This window comes from Gossypium hirsutum, chromosome D01 (assembly GCF_007990345.1).
Source record: "Gossypium hirsutum isolate 1008001.06 chromosome D01, Gossypium_hirsutum_v2.1, whole genome shotgun sequence".
Lineage (NCBI taxonomy): Eukaryota > Viridiplantae > Streptophyta > Magnoliopsida > Malvales > Malvaceae > Gossypium > Gossypium hirsutum.
The window spans coordinates 61,742,581-61,764,307 of record NC_053437.1 but is presented as its reverse complement, the minus strand read 5'-3'; the positions used below and the strand labels follow the sequence as shown (position 1 = coordinate 61,764,307).

The following is a 21,727-nucleotide window of genomic DNA, read 5'->3' as shown; positions in this document are numbered from 1 at the left end:
CTTGTACTCTTATACATATTTCTCCCTCTCATCATCTTTTGGTGTTCGAATATGGCATTTATAGAGGGAGGTTGGCTTGAAGTGAGTTCGTTAGAGTTGATGTGAGATGATTAAGCGTAGCAATGTCAAATATTGATTAGAGGTGAAGCCAAAATTTTATTTAAGAGAAGCCAAGATAAAGTTATAAAATTTTGGAGGGACCAAGGTTGAATGTTTTCATTAAAATACTTAAATTACATTACTTATATTTCTAGAGGAGTCATTTTCCATTTATTTGAAAGCTAAAATAGTTAATTTTCTCGAAAATTACCTTAATTCGTTTATTTATTAAAGCTGATATACATAAGCAGTAGATATAAGAAAATATTCTTTGAAAGTCATAATTCAAGGCATCACAGTATCACACATGGACAATAATGGCATATGAGTCCAACTCTTTGAATCATGTGATCATTTTTTTAGCCCACGTTATTAGGCATCATACCATATTATTAAAAGAATATAACACAAATAAATATTTCAAAATTTATATAAATAGAAAGTAACTTAAATTTGATATAACAACAATTCATATTTCAGAATTAATATTAATTTCAAATTCGATCTATTCAATAAATAAAATAAAATAATTTTAAACGTTATCATGACTAATTACTTTCCCCGCTTGAAAGTGATTCAAATACTTTAATTATACAATAATTATCAAAGTAATAATAATTATAAATAATTATACTCAAATTTAATTATAAAATAATTTTTTTAATAATTGATATTAATTTTACAATTAGTTCATATAATATTTTTTTTGAAAAATGAATTCTATTCGAATTTTAATACCTTCTCTCTTTTTTTAAGTATAACATTTTTGAGCAAAACTTTTAAAAATGATTTTAATTATAAGGGTAAATTATAAAGATAGTCAATTTTGTTTTTTTCAGATTACATTTTAGTCACTTATGTTTGAAACATTATGTTTTAATCACTTACGTTATCGTTTTGTTACGAAGTGGTCATTCTATCGTTAAGCTTCGTTAACTCCCTAACAACGGTCCTACATGATAGTCCAAATAGGTTCTAAATGCCAACTTGGATGTCCTATATGGCAGTCCAAATTAAGTTCATTTAATTAAAAACCTATTTTCATCCCAACAACTGAACATCCAAGCTGGCATTTTAAATCCATTTGGACTGCCACATAGGATTGCCTTATGGAGGTAACGGAGCTTAACGGTAGAGTGACCACTTCGTAACAAAACAATAACGTAAGTGACTAAAACGTAACATTTCAAACATAAATAACTAAAATATAATATGAGGCAAATAAAAGTGACTATTTTTATAATTTACCCTAATTATAAAGATTTGGATCCAAAGACTGTTAAGAGTTGACTTTTCCATGGTGAAATAAATGTGCATTATCAAATACCAATAGAGATTCACAGTGTTAATCAATGTGGCAATAGAGAAAGATTGAAGGTTGAGATTGGATTTAGACGGTGAAAAAAAGAAGGAAAAATAATACTTAAATTACAAGATCCAATTGAAAATTTTAGGAAGATTTGATTTGATTAAAGAAATAAGAGAGTGCCATAATTGACCAATACTGGTCTTTCACAAGCCCCTTCATTGCTATTCTCATATGGTCGCACGACATACTCATCACACTATATTTATATTTCATTTGGGGGTCATTTGTTTTTAAGGGTTTTCTTAATAGGTTTTTGGTAGTAATTAGTATATTTTCTGCCAGTAGCAGTGACTAAATCTTTTACCACGAATTTTTTTGAAGAAGTAAACGGCCAGCCGTGAAATTCAACATTAACAAATGCATTTAATGGAATTTATTTCGATAATCAAAGGCGCTAAGGTTTTCGTTAATATTTTTTTATTGTTTGATAAATCTAACCTTAACAAATGCATTCAATAGAACTTGGGGTTTCGAGGTTTATATTATTTCAAATTTTCACTGTTTGATAGAGATGGTAAAATTTGAACCGCCTGATGGATTCCAAATTGGAGCTGATATTTTTTTTTTTGTAAAAAGTGGATGTAGAACGGGACGGAATGAATTTTTTTTGAACTGTGGGTATGAAGCAATTATGGTAATTGCTTGATCCACTCCACCTTGCCCCATTATATGAAATTAACATTTTACCCAACTATTACAAGGGTAAATTTGTAATAATTTACTATAAAACTCATATGTTTTACGTTTAAATATTATTTTGAAGAATTTGTTTAAATATTACTTACCTTTAAAAAGATTGAAAATATTAAAAATAGCTGGTAAAAATTAAATCAAAGTGCAACAGGGCGAGACAGGAATGTATGCATCCAACATCCATGAAAGTGGTAGAGAACAAAGTGTACCAATTGTGGAACGGTAATGAATCTGGTAACATCCACTTTTACTGCACTCCATTGATATCCCTACTGCCAGTTCCCCCATAAATTCGCCTTTGAACTCAGGTAATAATACTTTACTATGTGTAAGGTAGTTATATGATAGGGTAGATTTTTATATAACAAATTACAATTACAAATTATAAATAATATACATCTAAATAATTATAATCGAAATCAAACATTACAAAATACAATAAACTTATAATCGAGATTTTTCTAAATCTAAACTAAAACAAATCTAAATAATAAAATTTAAATAAATAAAAAAAACTACATAAAGCATTTATAAAACCAAACTCAAAGTATCCAAATCCTAAAACCCCAACTTTATTTATACTACATTTAGTTAAGGGTCCCTTGTATGAATGTTTATTTTCAGTGTGATGCATTGAGCTTTCTTTTTGTCCCACGCTACAATATTTAATCTCATTCTATTATTATTTTTACATTAATTACAAATAAATATACCTTCCATCCAAAATCACATAAGTCGAATTTAGTTCTAAAGAATAAAATGTGTTACAAGACAACTTCTACTCCCAATCCTCCTGTCTTTATTCTATTTGAGATTTTAAAGCATAAATAGATAAGTCAAATTTCAAATAATATATTACCAAAAAATATAAAATATATAATTTATTTAATTGCTCCTCGTAACTCTATTTAATGCATGCATCTTTGAAAACTTGGCCTCAAAAGACAGTTTTCACTTTCCAGGTTTTTGAACTTTAATTATTATTTACTAAAAATATAAATTATTTAATTTTGATTATAAAATAATTATTTCGTAATTTATTGTTATTTCCAACAATTAAATGTACTGTGGAGGACTTGGCTAATCGGACTGACAACCATGTCTACCGTTATGTTATCGCTTTCAATTCATTTAGGTTATCTTAATTAAATTCCTTAATCGGGTTACATTAAAAAATTATTTTTATAATTTTTAATTAAAAAATATTATATTATTTAAGAGTATTTTAATTTTTTTATTTTAACAAAATATATTTACTGTGAGATTTGAATCTAATATTAATTAGATTATTAAAATCTTAAATTTACCATTCAACAAAAATAAAATCCTTAATTGAGTTGGAGTCAAGGATTAACCGGGTACCAACTCGGTTAGGAAATTAATGTACCAACTTGATTAGGGAATTATGAAAATGTCATTTTGTAATTAAAATAAATTACATTATTTAAAGGTATTTTAATCTTTTTATTGTAAAAATCAAGAAAAATATTCATATAATTCTTTAAAATTATCACTCAACCAAAACTTTATTTAATGTTATTTATATATTTTTTTAATATATACAATTTATTATCTCCACCAACTGTATATATTAACAATGTTGTTAATTGAGTTGGTGTCACAAGTTAACTCGACACTAACTCACAATTGATGATATAATCATAATAAATAATTATAGTGCATTTAATTTATCTAATGTATTTATGTGTTTAAATTTCATTTTACTCATAATTTAATCTAATTTTTTTAATTTTAATATCGTACATATTTCACATGTCATTATGGTTACTTAGTTTCAAACCATACGTTCGTTATTTATTATATGTTATTTTTAAACACACATTTAAAATCTAAATATGTGATTTCGAGACTCAAAATTTTTATTCATATATTACTAAACTAGTCTCCCCAACACACTCTGGAAAGTTTATTTAAAATAAAAAAAGAAAGTAATATATTTATAATAGAAAAATAAAAAAATAATGAGAAGAGAATAATAATTGAATATAAAGGAGCGAAAATGGAAGTAAAAATAGGAGAGTGGATAAATAAGAAAAATAAATTTATTTAAATAAAAATATTAAAATACTAATATAACTTCAATAATACATATGTATATTTTTATAGTTTGATTTTTAAAATATATTTTTATTAATTTAATTTCACTAAGTCAAATAATACCAAATTTAATAAAAGATTATGATTAAAAAAATTAATAAAAGTCTTCTGTAATGAAAATAATCAAATATATTCAGAAAGAATTTTTGTCACGAAAAATATTTTCCTAACATAAACTTTTATAAATGTATTTATTATATAATTATATTTTTCACCCGAATGTGTCATAATCTAGTATTTATGTTAACACATAATTACTAAAATATAAATAACTACTTTAGAATGCCAAGTTGGAATCTATTGATTGACTTCGAATAATTGTTGTACTAAAAAAATATAATTAATTTTAAATAATTTGTATATCTTTTAAATTTATCTTAATTTTCTTTTAAATGTAATTACTTTAAAAAAGGAATAGTTTTTTTTAAACCTATATAGTGCTGTGATGATTTTTAGTTTAAATATATGATTTTGGGTTATTGGATTAATCATATACTTCTACAAATCTATACCGACAAAAGTGGGACCAATATATCCATTACTGACCATCTTTTATATTTTTTTCCTACCTTGATTTTAAAGGTAATAATGAAAAAAAAATAATCCAAGTGGATGAAGGGAAATTTTAGTATGAGCTTAGGAAAATTTCTCAAAAATTACAACTTTTAGATTATGTGTAAAGGAGTTTCGGTTCAAATAAAAAGAAAAATGTGAAAATCGGTATTACTTGATAGAGAATATATTGTATGAAACTATGATTTCATGTCATCCTTATTCCTTTCCATAAGAGAATGACAAATCATAATTTGAGAGGTTATAGACAACATTCAGGATGCCATCCAAATAGCTAAGAAGTTGTTAAGATGAACGAATGCATTTTGAAATCTCTATACTATAAATTAATAATAAATTATATAATGATTTAACGAAATATCGGTTTTGCCGATATTTACAAGATTTTACCAAAATTTATAAGATTTTATCAATATTTCCAAATTTTCTAAACATCATACCAAGTCTTAACAATTACCAAAATTTCTATTGTTTTATCAATATATTCAACGATTTACTAAAATTACTAAGGATTTATCAAAATATTTAATGAGTTACCAAAATTTATATAATTTTACCAATATTTAAGAAACTTCACCATAATTTTTAAGATTTTACCAATATTTTCAAATTTTCTAAAGGCCTTATCAAAATATCTAAGAATTTACCAATATATCTAACGATTTATCAACATTTCTAAGGATTTACCAAAATTTCTATCATTTTATCAATATTTATTGGAATTTACCAAAATTTCTAATATTTTACCAATATTTCTAAATTTTCTAAACCCTATACGAAGTCTTAACAATTACCAAATTTTCAAAGGATTTACCAAAACATTCGACGATTTACCAATATTTCTAAGGACTTATTAATATATCTGATGATTTACCAAAATTTCTATAGATTTACAAATATTTATGGGACTTTACCAAAATTTCTAAAATTTTATCAATATTTCTAAAATTTCTAACCCTACACCAAATCTTAACAATTACCAAAACTTTTGTAACTTTTCAAAAATTTCTAACTATTTACTAAAATTTATGTGACTTTACCGATATTTCTAATAATTCTACTAAAATTTATACGAATTTATCAATATTTCTTTGAATTTATCAAAATATTTAAGACTAACACTATTTTTTTTTGTTTTACCAATTTTTATATGGATTTATTAAAATATCTCATTTTACCCAAAATAATTAACATTTTGAATTTACCAAAATGTCTAAAATTTTACCAATATTTCAATAAATTTTCAATATTTATATGGATTTGTAATAATTTATCAAAATTTTTAAAATTTAACCCTTAAAAACACTATTTTAAGTGGCAGCCTAGAACATTTTTTATACTTTTTATGTAGGGGCGTATAGATGAATGATTCTTTTTATTTCGGTGGCGGTGCAAAGGCAACTTTTTGATTAATGGGGTCCAACCATATCTTATAATTTTCATTAAAATAAGATATGAGATGTTTAAATATAATTAATGCAATAAATTTAATTGATTCAATTTTAATTTAGTTAGTATCGATAATATTATTGACATAAAAGAATATGAATTTGAACACGTTGAAACATGTTTATCTTCCTATTTAAGGGAATTTAAGGTTTAACTAATATCTATCAAAGGACAAATTTAAAGGGACAAGCAAAGGTCTTGACCCTATCCAGGCTCTTTAAAAAATGTTTAAATTATAAATTAACATATAGGTAAATTACACTTTGATCTCCCAAAAATAGAAAATATATATTTAGTATTTTCAGAAAATAACAAAATCATAAATTAATACATGATAAAATTATATTTTGACATCTCAAAAATTTATAATTTAATCCTGATCCTCTAAAAGAATTTTTGGATTCATCCCTGTGCATATCGGTTCATTTCTATCAATATCATTTATGTATCGGCTTGTAATGATTTATATAATATTTTAATATTTTAATATTTTAAACTAAATTTTGATATTTTCTAATTTTAACATAATTAATCATTTTAAAATTTATATGTGTATAAAAATATATTTGAACGTATGTATATTTTAATTAAAAAACTAAAAATTAAATCGTAAAATATATGTGAAAAATATCTAAAACATTATATATAGCACTAGGTATACTACAAATGAAAATTAGAAAAATAATATGTTAATAAATATAATTAAGATGTTAACATGTGTCCTTTAAAACATATTTAAAAATTTAATAAATAAATAGATGTATATCATCTCTCTTAACCATACTATCTCATAATGATAAAAATTTAATAAATAAATAGATGTATATCATCTCTCTTAACCATACTATCTCATAAATAATAATTTTTTAAAATTTTTTATTTTAAATTATATTAGATAAGATAATCTAAAAAAGGGTTGGTGGAATTAACTCTAGGAATTATTATATCTTCATGCTACAACAACCAAGATTATTTGCTTTATTATCTAAACCACTAATTGATATTGTAGTTAAAATTATAAATTTTAAAACTAAATACATAGAATCTAGGGTTGGTGGTGTGGATTGAAAGTGCCTGAGTTCAATTTCCATTCAGCTAATTGATAAGGACATTTGATCTAATAAGTTTTAGAAATTTAGAAGATTGACTAAATACAGGAAAAGGTTCTCTTTCCATCTTTGTTTTAGTTAGAGTGAAAGTGAAACACCACAATAAAATTTGTTTCCATCCAAAACCCTTTCTCCACTTCAAATGTACACTTTTCAAGTTTTTGAGTCATATATATATATATGTTAAAATTTACATAAAATTGATTATTCATATAAAAATTATATGAATTTTTATTACTCAAAACTGTAAAATAATATAACATAAATATCGTATGATTAGAATTTAGAAAAGAGTTAACATCGATAGAAATTAATGTAACATAAATATGAATATTTGCTATATTATTCATAATATAACATAAATATCTCCACGTCATCCGTATCACTTTCTAATAGGAGAATGATAAATTATATTTTTCTTCCTAACTTTTAGCTTTTTTAACTGGGTTTGAACTTTTTTATTAGGCAAAAGTGAAAAATCAGGAGAAAAAGTCTGATTTGTCATTCTCCTGAAAAGGGACAAGAATAGCGTGGAATCACAGTTTTATATAATCCATACTCTTTTACTACACCTTATAATACATTTGTCAAACCTTTAACCCACTTGTGAAATCTAAAAAATTCTATTAGTGTATCCAATAATTTTCTTTATTATTAGCTTATTAAACATTATTAATTTGTGGTAAATAATGAAGAGGAAATGAAGGAGGAAATGCACATGATTGGTCAATTAATGGACAAAGAAATCATAGTTGAAATTTCCTGGATAATGAAAGACTGAAAGTTCCATTTTCCTTCTCTTAGCCAAAATTCATAGATTCACCGACATAGATTTTGTTATATCATCTTGTCTGTTGGTGAAACATAATCACTAGCTTACTTTAAACTCAGTCATAGGATTGTGCAGCACCCTATGCTTTGACTATAACCCTGCAGCCCTTTCCCATTGCTGTCAAGAATTTCATTGGTATTGAACACAAGATTGCTCCTTGACTTCCACATTTTTCAGCATGTAATAGCAAATAAAGTTTCTCATTGCATTCCACTAAGCACTATAGCCAGACCCAAGTTGAAAGAAAAGACATAGATAAAGGCATGTTTTCGTGAGTCAAATTTGGGAGATATCTCGTCTTATCTATAATAATAGGATTGAATCTTAACATAAAACACAAATTTGATTGGTTAGATTAAAACTACATTGAACTAGGCCCAGAATAGATTAATCTTAAGTCAATTTATAGATTAATTGTCTTATGATAATCATTGTGTTACTTTAATAATAAGTGAATGGTTTATATACTTTGATGTATTGATAACAAAGTGTCTCGGAATAGTAAGCAAAAGGTTGGTGCATGTGGTATATGACTTATATATGATACAGATTCACTTATAGATAGTTGAATTATAGTTCAAATAAAGAGTTAATGACATATTCTCAAAGAAATTGTATGGATTATGCAAATTGAACATGTCCACAATCATTACTGGTATAATTAATGATCGGGAGTTCAATCATGACACTTTTAATGGTTTCGCTCAATGATTAAATAACAATATAACTAATAAACAAATGATTTATATATGTCTAATCGATTTCTTCACTAATTCATTATAAATCTGCATAAATTGCATGTTAAACTATGAACTAGTGGATATATTTTGTTTTAATAATTGAGGGAAGAGAATGAGATTGTTTGAGATTGAACCCATACTCTCATGCCTACAACAAAATATTCATGTCACCGAATCAAAAGGTTATTGAAAATAAATAAATATGCACATGTAACTTAAAAAAAGTATATGCGCATATAAAATTAATAAATGGTTAAAAGAAGTGTTAATAAATTTTGTCTCCAAATATTTAGACTGAATTTGAAAATATTAAAATCTATCATGGTTAAAAGAGTTTTATTGAATACCCGAATATAATTAGGCTCAAATCATAAAATAGATCAATACTACCGTGGTTATAAAAAAAATAGTAGGTATACAAAAAAAAAAAACTATCCAACGATGCCATTAGCCTAACACTTGTTTTTATAGAGCTCAAGATTCTGGATTAAAGCCCAAAACTAATTCAACCCAAATATTATACCGACCCGCATTTTTATACCCAGCCAACGGTAAAATTGACCCGATTTGCTTTTTGTCCACAAAATTATAAAACCTTAGGGTTTTCGTCTTTTCTTTTCTCTCTTCTTCCCCAAAGTGAAGATAAAAGCTTTGTCGCCGCCATGGTCGGTTTCTTTCGAATTCTATCTTTTCAATCCTTTTCAAGAACTAATTTCAAATGGTTAAATTTCGCAACTTTTGCTAATTTTTCTTATTTGATTTTTGTTTAGCCGCAAGGTGATTACATAGAGCTACACAGGAAGAGGCATGGTTACCGCCATGACTTCTTCGAGAAGAAGCGCAAGAAGGAAGCTCGTCAAGTACACGAGCGTTCAGCTAAGGCTCAAAAGGTCTTAAAATTTTTTTTCCATTTTGTTTTTGGTTATTTTTCATTTTTTTGGGGGGTGGAATTTTGTGAGATAATTGATTTGTTTTTTGTTGAATTGTTATGATAGGCCCTGGGTATTAAGGGTAAGATGATTGCGAAGAAAAATTATGCTGAAAAGGCCCTCATGAAAAAAACGTAAGTTTTATTTATTTATTTATTGTTGTTGTTATTATTATCTGTATTGGTTACACTCCAATTACGGTTTCATAGAACTGCTGATCCATTTTGCACTGGAAAGACTTGATTATTATTTGTTTATTTTAACATTTATTGGCAGACAGTTAAATTCTGTAAATTTCAAATGAAATCGCGAATGCGATCACCCGCCGTAGTTGGGTGAATTTGAGTAAGATGGTTAATTCATAGTGATCATACTGTCTATTGTTAAGCTATGTCCTTTTCATGCCACTTATTCCTGGGAAGTTAACTTGATTGTTTCCCATTTTCATGTTGCTCAAAATTGAAAATTTCTTTCGTGAGTAGCTAATCCATATCCGGTTGTCAGTGCATGTATTTTGGAATGGTTAAAATGCAATTATGAATGGTGGTATTAGATAAGAGATTGAATGGTATTAGATATTGCCTTCTGATTTTCCCTGAGAAATTTCTTTTAGGACTATTTCAAACATGTAAATGAATTAGAAAAACACAACTATAATTTATATTGTTTTGTTTACACCAAAGGATTTGAAACATGAGTTGAAACCTACCTTTGAGACATGAATTTCTTGTTTTAAAGTGTGACCTTGTTTCAAAGAGCTGTTATTTCTTCATCAGTTCTGGTCTCTTCTTTGTTAGTTATGTAATAACTAAGAATTATATTTTCATCATGTCAAGAACAGATTGGCTATGCATGAGGAATCATCAACTAGGCGTAAGGTTGATGATGAAGTCCGAGATGGAGCTATTCCTGCCTATCTTATGGATCGTGAAAATACCACACGTGCTAAGGTATGCTTATAAATGAGGTTGTTTCTTTAGTACCTATATTTATGTCATCAATATATATAACATTATGCTTTGCCCTAGGTTCTCAGCAATACCATAAAGCAAAAGAGGAAAGAGAAAGCCGGAAAATGGGAGGTCCCTATTCCCAAGGTAATAAGACTTCCGAACTTTTCTATTTGTTATATCTTAATATGTTCTTTCTCGATTTTTCTTTTGTATTCTGGTCTTAACGGTTCTCATAGTTACAGTTGTTTGACTTTGAACTTTTGTACCTCTTTAGGTCAGGCCAGTCGCAGAAGATGAGATGTTTAAGGTGCTCAGAACTGGTAAAAGAAAAAGTGAGTATATATAATTTAGCTTATTCTGTTTGTCATGTCAACCATTAAAGAAACACAATCTTTGTTTCCAGAGTTTGGTTGTCCAATTTATTTATGGTTTTCTCCTCTTGCAGCAAAGCAATGGAAGAGAATGGTTACGAAGTGCACATTTGTAGGACCTGGTTTTACAAGAAAACCTCCAAAATATGAGCGTTTCATCCGTCCTTCAGGATTGCGATTTACTAAAGCTCATGTTACACATCCTGAGCTCAAGTGCACCTTCAATCTCGACATTATTGGGGTAAAGAAAAATCCTAATGGTCCAATGTATACATCTCTTGGTGTCATGACCAAAGGAACAATCATCGAGGTAAATTATTTGTTTCCCATTCAAAATCATTCGGTATGACATCTGTTTACCTAGCATTATCGATACTCATTTTCGTCATGTCGAATTCAGGTGAATGTAAGTGAATTGGGTTTGGTCACGCCAGCTGGGAAAGTTGTTTGGGGTAAATATCCTCCTTGACCAATATTCGTGTTTTTCTTTGTTGTTCTAGATCTTATTCTAATTGGTTCCGATATGCGTGCAGGAAAATATGCTCAAGTAACAAATAACCCAGAAAATGACGGGTGTATAAATGCAGTTTTGCTTGTCTAAGAGGTTTACACCCCATGTGTTGGGTTGAGTCTGCTAACTTTGCTTGATTGTCATTTCATTTCATGTTGTTTAGTATGTTACGTGTTTCAAATTTTGAGTAGTCATAAAGGGTAATTTGAAAAGTGGAATGTTTTAAGTGGTAAAGAAACATGTGGATCGTGATTTGCATGATGGGTGGATGAAGGTCAAAAACTGACAACCTTGGTGGGATCACATTGGCAGCTGCCCACAATTGCTATCGGGACTCCGATGGCCACTCATCTCCCGTATGGCATTTGGGATAGCCCTTCCCAGTTGCTTGCTTTCTATATAGTTGTCCGCTTCTTAAAATCTAAAATTTCAGAAAAATGTAATTCAGAATTAGAGACGCTAAAGTTTTCCAGATTGATCTCAGATAGACCTGTTCAACTGTTACAGTTAGTGTTAAATTTAGCCTTTAATATTTATTTTTTTATTAATGATAAAATATTTAATGTTGAAGGTTAAATTTGAGATTATAGTTATAATATAATGTCTCTGGTTTTAATTGATTAATTGATTATTGATATTAAAAAAATTATAAATTGGTTTAATCGATTCAGCTACGGTTCATTTTCAATCTGACTGAGTAATTGGTTGTTTACAAGTCACACCAATAAGGCAAGGAAAATAAAGGGAAAGTTGGACAAGGAAGGTGGAAATCTTGGGCCTTAGCCAACCAAAATGGATCACGTTTACAAAATCACAATCGGGTTCAAGGCAGATTCCCGCAAGGAATCGGCTCCTCTAAGCATATTCCATTAATTATCCATCTCCAAGAAGATCCTAACAAACAAATCAAAACGTGCCACCTCATCTTTACACGTGACAGTCACCACGTAAGCAAGGAAATCTCTTGAACCATCTCACTATTCCTATGTGGAATTCCACGTGTCAGTTCCTACTACTTGTTCTTTGAGCACCAAAACCTTAGCCGTTAAATCCTCATTGTCTCTCTCTCTCTCTCTCCCTTTCTCGCCTCTGCAAAGTGTGAATCCCCAAAAAAGAAGAATTCAGGTTAAAGAAAAATTCTCTGTCAACGGAATATTGAAAACCCTTGCCGAATTTGAGCGCCATGGACAAGGGGTCTCAAACTACGGCAGCGGTGGCGGCGGCGACGACGACGACGTCGACGTCGAATTCCAGTGCTTTCTCGTTCATTTCAAAAGGGTGGAGAGAGGTCCGTGATTCGGCCGACGCGGATTTGCAGCTTATGAAGGACCGAGCCAACACGTTCAAGAATCTCGCGGCGAGTTTTGACAGGGAAATTGAGAACTTAATACAATCCGCGACTCCAACTTTTTCGGTACCAGCGATCCGGCAATCATCGGAAATTGACTTCATGAAGAAGTTGCAGCCTAAGATATCGGAGTTCCGGAGGGTTTACTCGGCGCCGGAGATTAGCAGGAGAGTGATGGAGAAATGGGGGCCGAGAGCGAAGTTAGGGATAGACTTGTCAAGGATAAGGAGCGCGATTGTGGCGGAGGTGGACGAGACCGAGGAAGAGGATATGTATGGAATTGTTGAATTTAATAAGTTTAAGAAAGGTAGGAGGGCGAGGTTTACAGAGGAAGGGCAATTTGGGGATTGGGAACCAATTCGGGCGTTGAAGACAAGGTTAAGGGAGTTCGAGAAGAAAAATGCGTCGGTGGAAATTTTTGGCGGGTTTAAGAATAGTGAGTTTGTGGAGAAAGTTAAGTCCAGTTTGGTAAGTTCTTTTGTTTTCCCTGCTTTTTTCTAGACTGAGACTTAAACCCTTAGCGCCACCTTTCTTTCCCAGTTATTTGGCTTGTTTTTCTTTTCAATGTTTATGATTGGTGTGTCAGTTCTTTTTGGGTTTATTTCCTTCATACAGGGCTTTTTAGTTCCAGAATTCTCTTTTTGGTTGAAAGAAGGAAACAGTGATGAATGCGCGGTGTAGTTAATGTTAGAGCATCTTGCTGATAACAAGGTATTGTTCTCCTTGGTGCTGTTGGGCTGAAGGGTAACTGTTGGAGAGTGATGCTCGCTCAAAGTTGTCCCTAGCTTTGTTGATGTATGAACAAGTGAAACCGTGACATGAAGAGCAAGAGCACACGGTGCTATGGTCGCTAAAAAGCGATCTTATGTGGAGACTTGAATCCATAACCTCTAGTCTCCCAATCGGTCCAAGTCTCCCAATACGCTCACTTTTTAGCGATCATGGCACCTTCTGCTCTTGCTCTCCAGCAGCCCGTGGTTTTGCTTGTTTAGGTGCAAGTGGTCTATCCAGGCTTGCTTCAGAGCTGGGGGACAAAACCTTGAGGGTGCTTAGCTCTACAACAGTAGCGCTTCGGTGCAACGACACCTAAAGAGTACGACACTTTCGCGTTATCAGCACAATTCTTTAATGGTTAGAAAATTGAAATTTTTAGGATACTGAAATTGTAAATTAGAACAAAATGTTAGATAATCTCATGAGTTCATTCGAGTTTTTAAGATGCTTGAATTTTTATTTTTTAAATGCATTTAATTGGGCTTGTAATAGTCATGCTCTTACTAATGAAGGTTTGATTGCTTCTCATACCATGGCTGGGAATTTTTATTGGTTTCATTTTCATATTTTGCGTCTAGGATGTTGTGCTTCAAATTAACATGTTGGTGGCTAGATTGAATTGTATATTTTATGATTTAAAATCATAAGATGAAAATTTTGATAATCTTTAGATAATAGGGCCTTCTATAACTCATTTACCTCTAAAATAAACATGGTAGTTATGGCATTTAAAGGCCGAATCCTGTGGCATATGTAGACACGCCTTGTTTTTTAATGGGAAGATGATACAATGACTGCTTTAAAATTGCCTGGTTAATCAATTGGTTCATATATTTGGATATGGATGCAGGAAGTACCATTGCAAAAAGCATGCATTCATATCTGAAGGCTGGCAAAATTGGTTTCCTTCTTTCAGTTCTATTGCTTCCTTGTAGGAGATGCCCTTTAATCAACCACTAATAGTGGGTAGCATATTGGCGAATAGTTACATTTTCCTTCTTTTACTTTTGAATTAAGATGTATCTTAAGATATTAAAATTCCCTATTAGGAAGCATATACTCTGACTGATTAGGCACTGTTGAGAAGAGAAATTAGGTTGAAGTGTTTGTGGAAAGATCAGATATTGTGATGTAATTTATTCCTTTCCCTTTGACCAATCAGTTATGTCAGGATAACTAAAACATAATATCATCATGATATACAAATGGTTAATCATGATTTGGAATCTTAAGATTTTCCACCAGAAAGATAAAGATCAGAGATAGGCACATGTGCAAATTGTTGGTTTAAAATTGGAGTTCGGAATCTTCTGTAATTATGTAGATGTAAATTTAATTCTTAGTTTATTACTCACTACCCAGAAACATACATTCCTGTAAGGACTTTTTTATCTAACATAAAGTTCCTGTGATGGAAAAGGTTTTGTAACTTGAAGAGTAAGCATTTTAGTTTGCTCACTCTACAGTATTCCATAAAAGGAATTCTGTTATCACCTGTTGCTGAACATCCTTAGATTGATGGTATATAGTTGGATGTTGTACATTTTAGCTTGTACAGGTCCTGTTTGTACAGTCCAGATTCTTTTTTTTTTTTCATTTCTGATTTTGTTATCTTGATTACTCTAAACTAAAATACTTTAAGCATGCAATTTTAAATTAATTAATTAATTTATTTTGCAGAAAGCAATAATCAAGGAGCCTCAGGAGTCAAAGGTTCTCTTCTCAAACTATGGCTTTTAGTGTAATTACATATTTCTAATTTTTTGTTTCTTATAAATGGTTCTGTATTAAAGAATCTAAGAGTGATACTCCCTTGTAATGATAGGCAACTAGACTGTGCTTCTACACAAGAGCAGGGTCTATTTAACTACTGTCGTGCATGTATATATTTGGATGTGTGGTTATTTGGTTGGGATTAGCATAATCTATTATTCTTATATTGATATTCCCTAACACAGCAATATTGGAGTAAAGGCATAACACCTTGAATTGTATGTGGCCTGAACTAAAACTTCTATCTCATCCTGTGCATAGTATCTTAGACATTCCTCTATGTTTTTGGACTCTTTCTACTTTTTCATCCTTTAATAGCGAAATACTTGGGTTGACTGAGGTTTACCACCTTACAAGAGATTTAATGCCTCTTGGCCTTAAGGAATTAGAGCATGGGCTTTGAACTAAAAGCATGCATATTGACAAGTGAAGCACCAAAAGCATGCATATTGAGTCCATGTAAAAGCTTTGAACTAAAAGAAAATTTTGCTGATTGACAAGTCTTTTGCTTTGAACGAAGATAGATATTCTTTTCACCTCAACTTTTATGTGGTCATTTCTAAAAATAAACATTTCGTATGAGTTGAATTTATAGAAATATTTCTCATCTGGAGTTTTAACCTGATATCTTCTCTCCATGTGATTTATATTTTTTATCAATGTTGTACATTATTGGTTGCAAGCCATTGCTGTCGATAGGCTATAAAAGACTGATCTACTGTTATCGAACATGTAAATCCTAGCCTTTTAGTTTGTGCCTTTATCTTCATAGAGGCTAATTCTTGCGCTAAACTGCAGTCTGCTGTGCGTTTTGAGAAATAATTAGAGATAACTCAGGATTCACCAGTTATTTGTAGTTTCTAGCACCTAGCATTAGCAACTTTCATACTGATCATCTCATTACAAACATCTTTATTGGAGGATGGGCCCATTGTATAGGTCTAATGATATTGTAGGCATATGTAAACATGATTGAACTTTAAGATGCTTCGTAAAATAATGGTTGCGTTATTGTTTAATGCTTCTTTGTTTTTCCTGTCTGGCATAGGATGTACCCCCACTAGATGTACCTGAACTTTTAGCATATCTGGTCAGGCAGTCTGGGCCTTTTTTGGATCAACTTGGCGTCAGAAGGGGTAAGTAGCTATAGCTCTCTTATTTTCTCTTTTAAAATGTGTAGTGCCATGTTAACTTTTATCTGAGTTGATGTCCTGTCTATTGGAATCTGTAAAATGTTCTATCACCTCACCAACTTATGCAGCTGATTTGTTGTGGATAAAATTGGGGCCATGACCTTCAATGGCCATTGTTCTGGAGCAAATATGAACTCCAGTGCTTGAAATAATCCATTATGTTATTTCTCTTCTGGGAGTAGTTAAGCTGAATAATTAATAGTTCACCTATCATTGGCAGTTGATTGTTGAGGAAGTAGTGGTCTTCTTGATGCTGATTTTAACTTTTAAACACCCTTCAATGTGACAATGAAATTTCAAATAAATTTCCTTTTTCATTATAGTAATGCCACCTTTCAAATATTCAAAGAACTTAAAATACTCACAAGTAGAGCTTTCTACTTCCACTGATCAATAAAGTTCCTGTTCTTCCCTATTATTGTCACTTTCTTTAGTATGACATCGTTTACTTATGCAGTCAGAACTGGTTTCATTTGCTTGCAATTTTACATCTGTTAGGGAAAAAAGTATTTAATGACCTTGAAAGTAAGAGGCAATTTACATATTCTACATTTTGCCATTTGTGGCTTATCTAATGTATCTGCTTAATATATAAGACTAGGAATCTAACTGCAAGTGATTTTTACAAGTTTCTTAAATGTGATTTCTCAGATCTATGTGACAAGATAGTTGAAAGCTTGTGTAGCAAACGGAAGAACCAACTTGTTTTGCGCTCCCTTGCTGAAGGAGAACCCCCTACAGTTGATAGTGATAAGATAAATGATGAACTTGATTTAAGGATAGCCAGTGTTCTTCAAAGTACAGGGCATTGTTATGAGGGTGGCTTTTGGACAGACTTTGTAAAGCATGATGTCTCAGACGGGAAAAGACATGTTGCCATTGTTACAACTGCCAGCCTTCCATGGATGACAGGAACTGCTGTAAATCCACTTTTTCGGGCAGCATACTTGGCCAAATCGGCAAAACAAAAAGTCACTCTCTTGGTTCCGTGGCTTTGCAGATCTGATCAAGAACTTGTTTATCCCAACAATCTCACTTTTAGTTCACCAGAGGAGCAGGAGAACTATATACGTAACTGGCTTGAAGAAAGGACTGGATTTAAAGCTGATTTTAAAATCTCCTTTTATCCAGGAAAGGTAATGTCTGATGTATTACATCATGTTCCATCTTCTCAGTCATTTATCATATATAATAAATGATAATATTTGCTAATTGTTTTCTAGTTTTCAAAAGAAAGGCGAAGCATAATACCTGCTGGAGATACTTCTCAGTTTATCCCATCAAAAGATGCTGATATTTGTATTTTGGAAGAACCAGAACATCTGAACTGGTATCATCATGGTAAACGCTGGACCGACAAATTCAACCATGTTGTTGGTATCGTCCACACAAATTACTTGGAATATATTAAGAGGGAGAAGAATGGTGCTCTACAAGCTTTTCTTGTGAAACACATCAACAATTGGGTCACCAGAGCGTATTGCCACAAGGTGTATGTCGATTTTGTTTATGCTTGCCTCGCATCTCTCAAAATCATTTTTCTTTCTATTCTAAACTGTATCATGGGTTTGGTCTGCTGCTCATTCTACAAGTCATTTAAAAGTCTTATTGGTAAACTTGAAGAGTCATCCTTTATATTGCATAAACTAAGTGTTTGTTTTCCATCCTTCAGGTTCTTCGTCTTTCTGCTGCAACTCAGGATCTACCAAAATCCGTGATTTGCAATGTTCATGGAGTAAATCCAAAGTTTTTGAAAATTGGGGAGAAAGTTGCTGAAGAAAGGGAGCTTGGGCAGCAAGCCTTTTCTAAAGAAGCATACTTCTTAGGCAAGATGGTCTGGGCAAAAGGATACAAAGAGTTGATAGATTTGTTGGCAAAGCACAAGAATGATCTTGATGGTTTCAAGTTGGATGTGTATGGAAATGGTGAGGACGCACATGAAGTTCAGAGTACTGCTAAGAGGTTGAATCTGAACCTTAATTTTCTGAAAGGAAGGGACCACGCGGATGATTCTCTTCATGGGTATATATACTATCCAATCATTTGCTGAGATGATGCTTCTGCAAAAATAATCATTTTACAAGTATAGTTACTCGATTTATAACATCCTAACATTTTTTCTTTGCCTGAAGGTACAAAATCTTCATCAACCCCAGTGTCAGCGACGTGCTTTGCACAGCTACTGCGGAGGCACTTGCTATGGGGAAATTCGTAGTATGTGCAGACCATCCTTCGAATGAGTTCTTTAGGTCATTTCCCAACTGTCTGACTTACAAATCATCTGAAGATTTTGTTGCTAAAGTAAAGGAAGCATTGGCAAATGAGCCTCAACCCCTTACACCCGAGCAAATATACAACCTGTCGTGGGAGGCTGCCACCCAAAGATTCGTAGAATATTCAGAGCTTGACAGAGTTTTGAATAACAGACATAATCCAGCAAAAGTGGGATCGAAAATAATTGCAAAATCGTCGTCATTGCCAAACCTTTCAGAGATAGTTGATGGGGGTTTAGCATTTGCCCACTACTGTCTTACAGGAAACGAGTTGCTTAGACTTTGCACCGGGGCAATACCTGGTACACGGGATTACGACAAGCAACATTGTAAAGACCTTCATCTCTTACCACCACAAGTGGAAAATCCTATCTATGGCTGGTAAGTCAATATAATAACTGTATCGACAATCCTGTGCATAATAGTTGTAGGAGGCTGCCAACCATGTTTGTTAGTCTTTTTTGCTTAAGAAGACAGGTGTGAGATATATTCAGACAGTATCCTATGAGTTTTGTTGTCTTGTTCTGTTTTTATTGCTGTTCTCCTTTGTATTAATGCATAGAAATAGATATCAAAATATTTTTAATATAGGAAAAACCAAACAATCCTTTGCTGTAAGTAACAATGTTTTAGGTGTCGGCATAAGCTGGTAATAAAATGGTGGCAGTTATTCCTTTATCTTCTTGTAACCTATTATGTATTAAAAACTAGAGTTGAGCAGAAAACCAAGAAAACCGGATCGAACCATAGTGTTGGGTTCGATATTTATTGAATCCTGTTCAGTTTTAGTTTGGATTATAATCAAGTATATTTGGTTTTTATTTGGTATGACCTAAAATTGAGTAATTAGAAATGGCATGCCACCTTTAATATACAAATAGCATAGACGTATGTGTAGTGTGAAAGGTAAGAAAGAAAAAAACATGTAGGATACCACAAAATGCCAATTTGGAAATGGGGGAATCTTATGATTTGAACAAGAAGGAAACACACTCTGGGAATAAGCACAAAAGCTAGGGTCCATCTCTCTCTTTATCATTCATTGTTTCTCAATATTGTCAAGTTGACTATTGGGCCCAACCATATTGGGTAATGTTATCCACTGCCTACTCAATGTTTTTGGGTCATTTCCTTTCAATTATATACAACCAATACTATTATCTGAAAACTTCCAAATACTTGAATTTAAGTTCATCAGCTTTAAAGAGATAGTATTTAGTATATTTTAAATTTTAGCCCTAACAGCTTTCTTAAGGAAGATAATGAGCGTTACAATTTTGCATAAAGTTGAATACATATGTTGTATGTCGAACTTTGGAGATGAAATTATTGAGAGAGGTAGTATAAACCTCGTAAAAGAAATATTGATATATACTACACAAAGAAACAATAATAGGGGGATACTAAGTGAAAGATACAAAGGCTGGCATTGATAGTGAACTCAAACTCAAATACATGGGGCATTGGATTTGTCTACACTTGCCGAAGCACTAAAACTTCCAAAAATCTATCTTTCCCTTTCCAAATCAGAGAAGCCACCCTTGAATCATCATTTTAATACATTATACAAATTATAAACATTCGAACAATGGGGTTTAGTTTATTTCAATAGCTAATGCCTCGTGATCGAAGTGAGGCGAGTAGAAGCTTGCCTTTGGCTGGTCAAAAACAATACTAAACAGAAAGGTTTTAATTTTCACCATTAATTTCTTTGCCACTCTGTTTATAATCTGAAATTTTTATTGTAATCATTTCCAAATTCATATGGGATTGTTACACAGTTTGGAATCCAACAAGAATAGTTAGGTATACCCAAGTTTTTTAAATAAATTCATTTGAAGTATTTGATGCTTGCTATATAATATGCAGTGTAGGGGCCACTGTCTGCCTAACTATCCACTTCTTCTTCCATGGTCATTTGGATGTAGAGAAGCCACGTTTCCAGTAATGAATAATAAAACTTTTAAGACTAAACAAAGTCAATATTTATTTCCAAAAATGAATTTGATGAACACGTAGTATATTACATCTCTTTCATGGGGCCTTCAATTGAATAATACTTGCATTGAATTAACATTTTTTTTTAAATATTGAGAATCAAACACTAAATCAATAATTTCAAGATTTTTTTTTCTGAAAGATGACTTCTGCAATGCTTATGAAACATAATTGTTATTTTATAAGATAAAAATATAAAAAATATATTATATAGTATTATTAATTTGGCACCAATTTTGGCAGAAAGAAAAAAAAAAGGAAAAAGAAATCAAACTATAGCCACATATCTTTTCATTTGAGGGCATACTGTGTGGTCCATATGCTTATGTAGGGGTTACAAAAGCATGAATCATGTAGCTTTATAGTGTGCATATGGGGGCATTGGGTGTTTCAAATATTTGTTGTGAAAATTTAGAATTATTTTTACTGATTTTTCAACCTTATTATCCCATTTAATTTCATACATGTAGGCCAACTTAGGGTTATAGAGTCTTCACCTATATTAACCTTATCTATATTTGTGTAATTTCAACCCCACCTTAAGCCACATTATAATATATTAATTCTGTGCTTTAATTTAGGGATGATTGAATCCAACTAGTATTGTGAATATCGTATTTTT

The 21,727-nt window shown here is 31.2% G+C and overlaps 2 protein-coding genes across 2 annotated transcripts; both read left to right on the top strand.

Moving 5' to 3' along the window:
• The first annotated feature begins 9,436 nt into the window (after positions 1-9,436).
• Positions 9,437-12,250, top strand: LOC107928187 (ribosome biogenesis protein NSA2 homolog). The gene is made up of 9 exons (XM_016859368.2): positions 9,437-9,647; positions 9,753-9,872; positions 9,978-10,045; positions 10,753-10,861; positions 10,940-11,008; positions 11,139-11,196; positions 11,310-11,545; positions 11,636-11,687; positions 11,769-12,250. The coding sequence occupies exons 1-9, from the start codon at positions 9,645-9,647 to the stop codon at positions 11,834-11,836; spliced, it is 783 nt and encodes a 260-aa protein (XP_016714857.1). The 5' UTR covers positions 9,437-9,644; the 3' UTR covers positions 11,837-12,250.
• A 500-nt stretch (positions 12,251-12,750) lies between these two features.
• Positions 12,751-19,785, top strand: LOC107928180 (digalactosyldiacylglycerol synthase 1, chloroplastic). The gene is made up of 7 exons (XM_016859362.2): positions 12,751-13,562; positions 15,549-15,581; positions 16,690-16,777; positions 17,486-17,970; positions 18,058-18,324; positions 18,507-18,856; positions 18,967-19,785. Exons 1-7 carry the CDS (start codon positions 12,930-12,932, stop codon positions 19,490-19,492), a joined length of 2,382 nt encoding a protein of 793 aa, XP_016714851.2. The 5' UTR covers positions 12,751-12,929; the 3' UTR covers positions 19,493-19,785.
• The last annotated feature ends 1,942 nt before the right edge of the window (positions 19,786-21,727 follow it).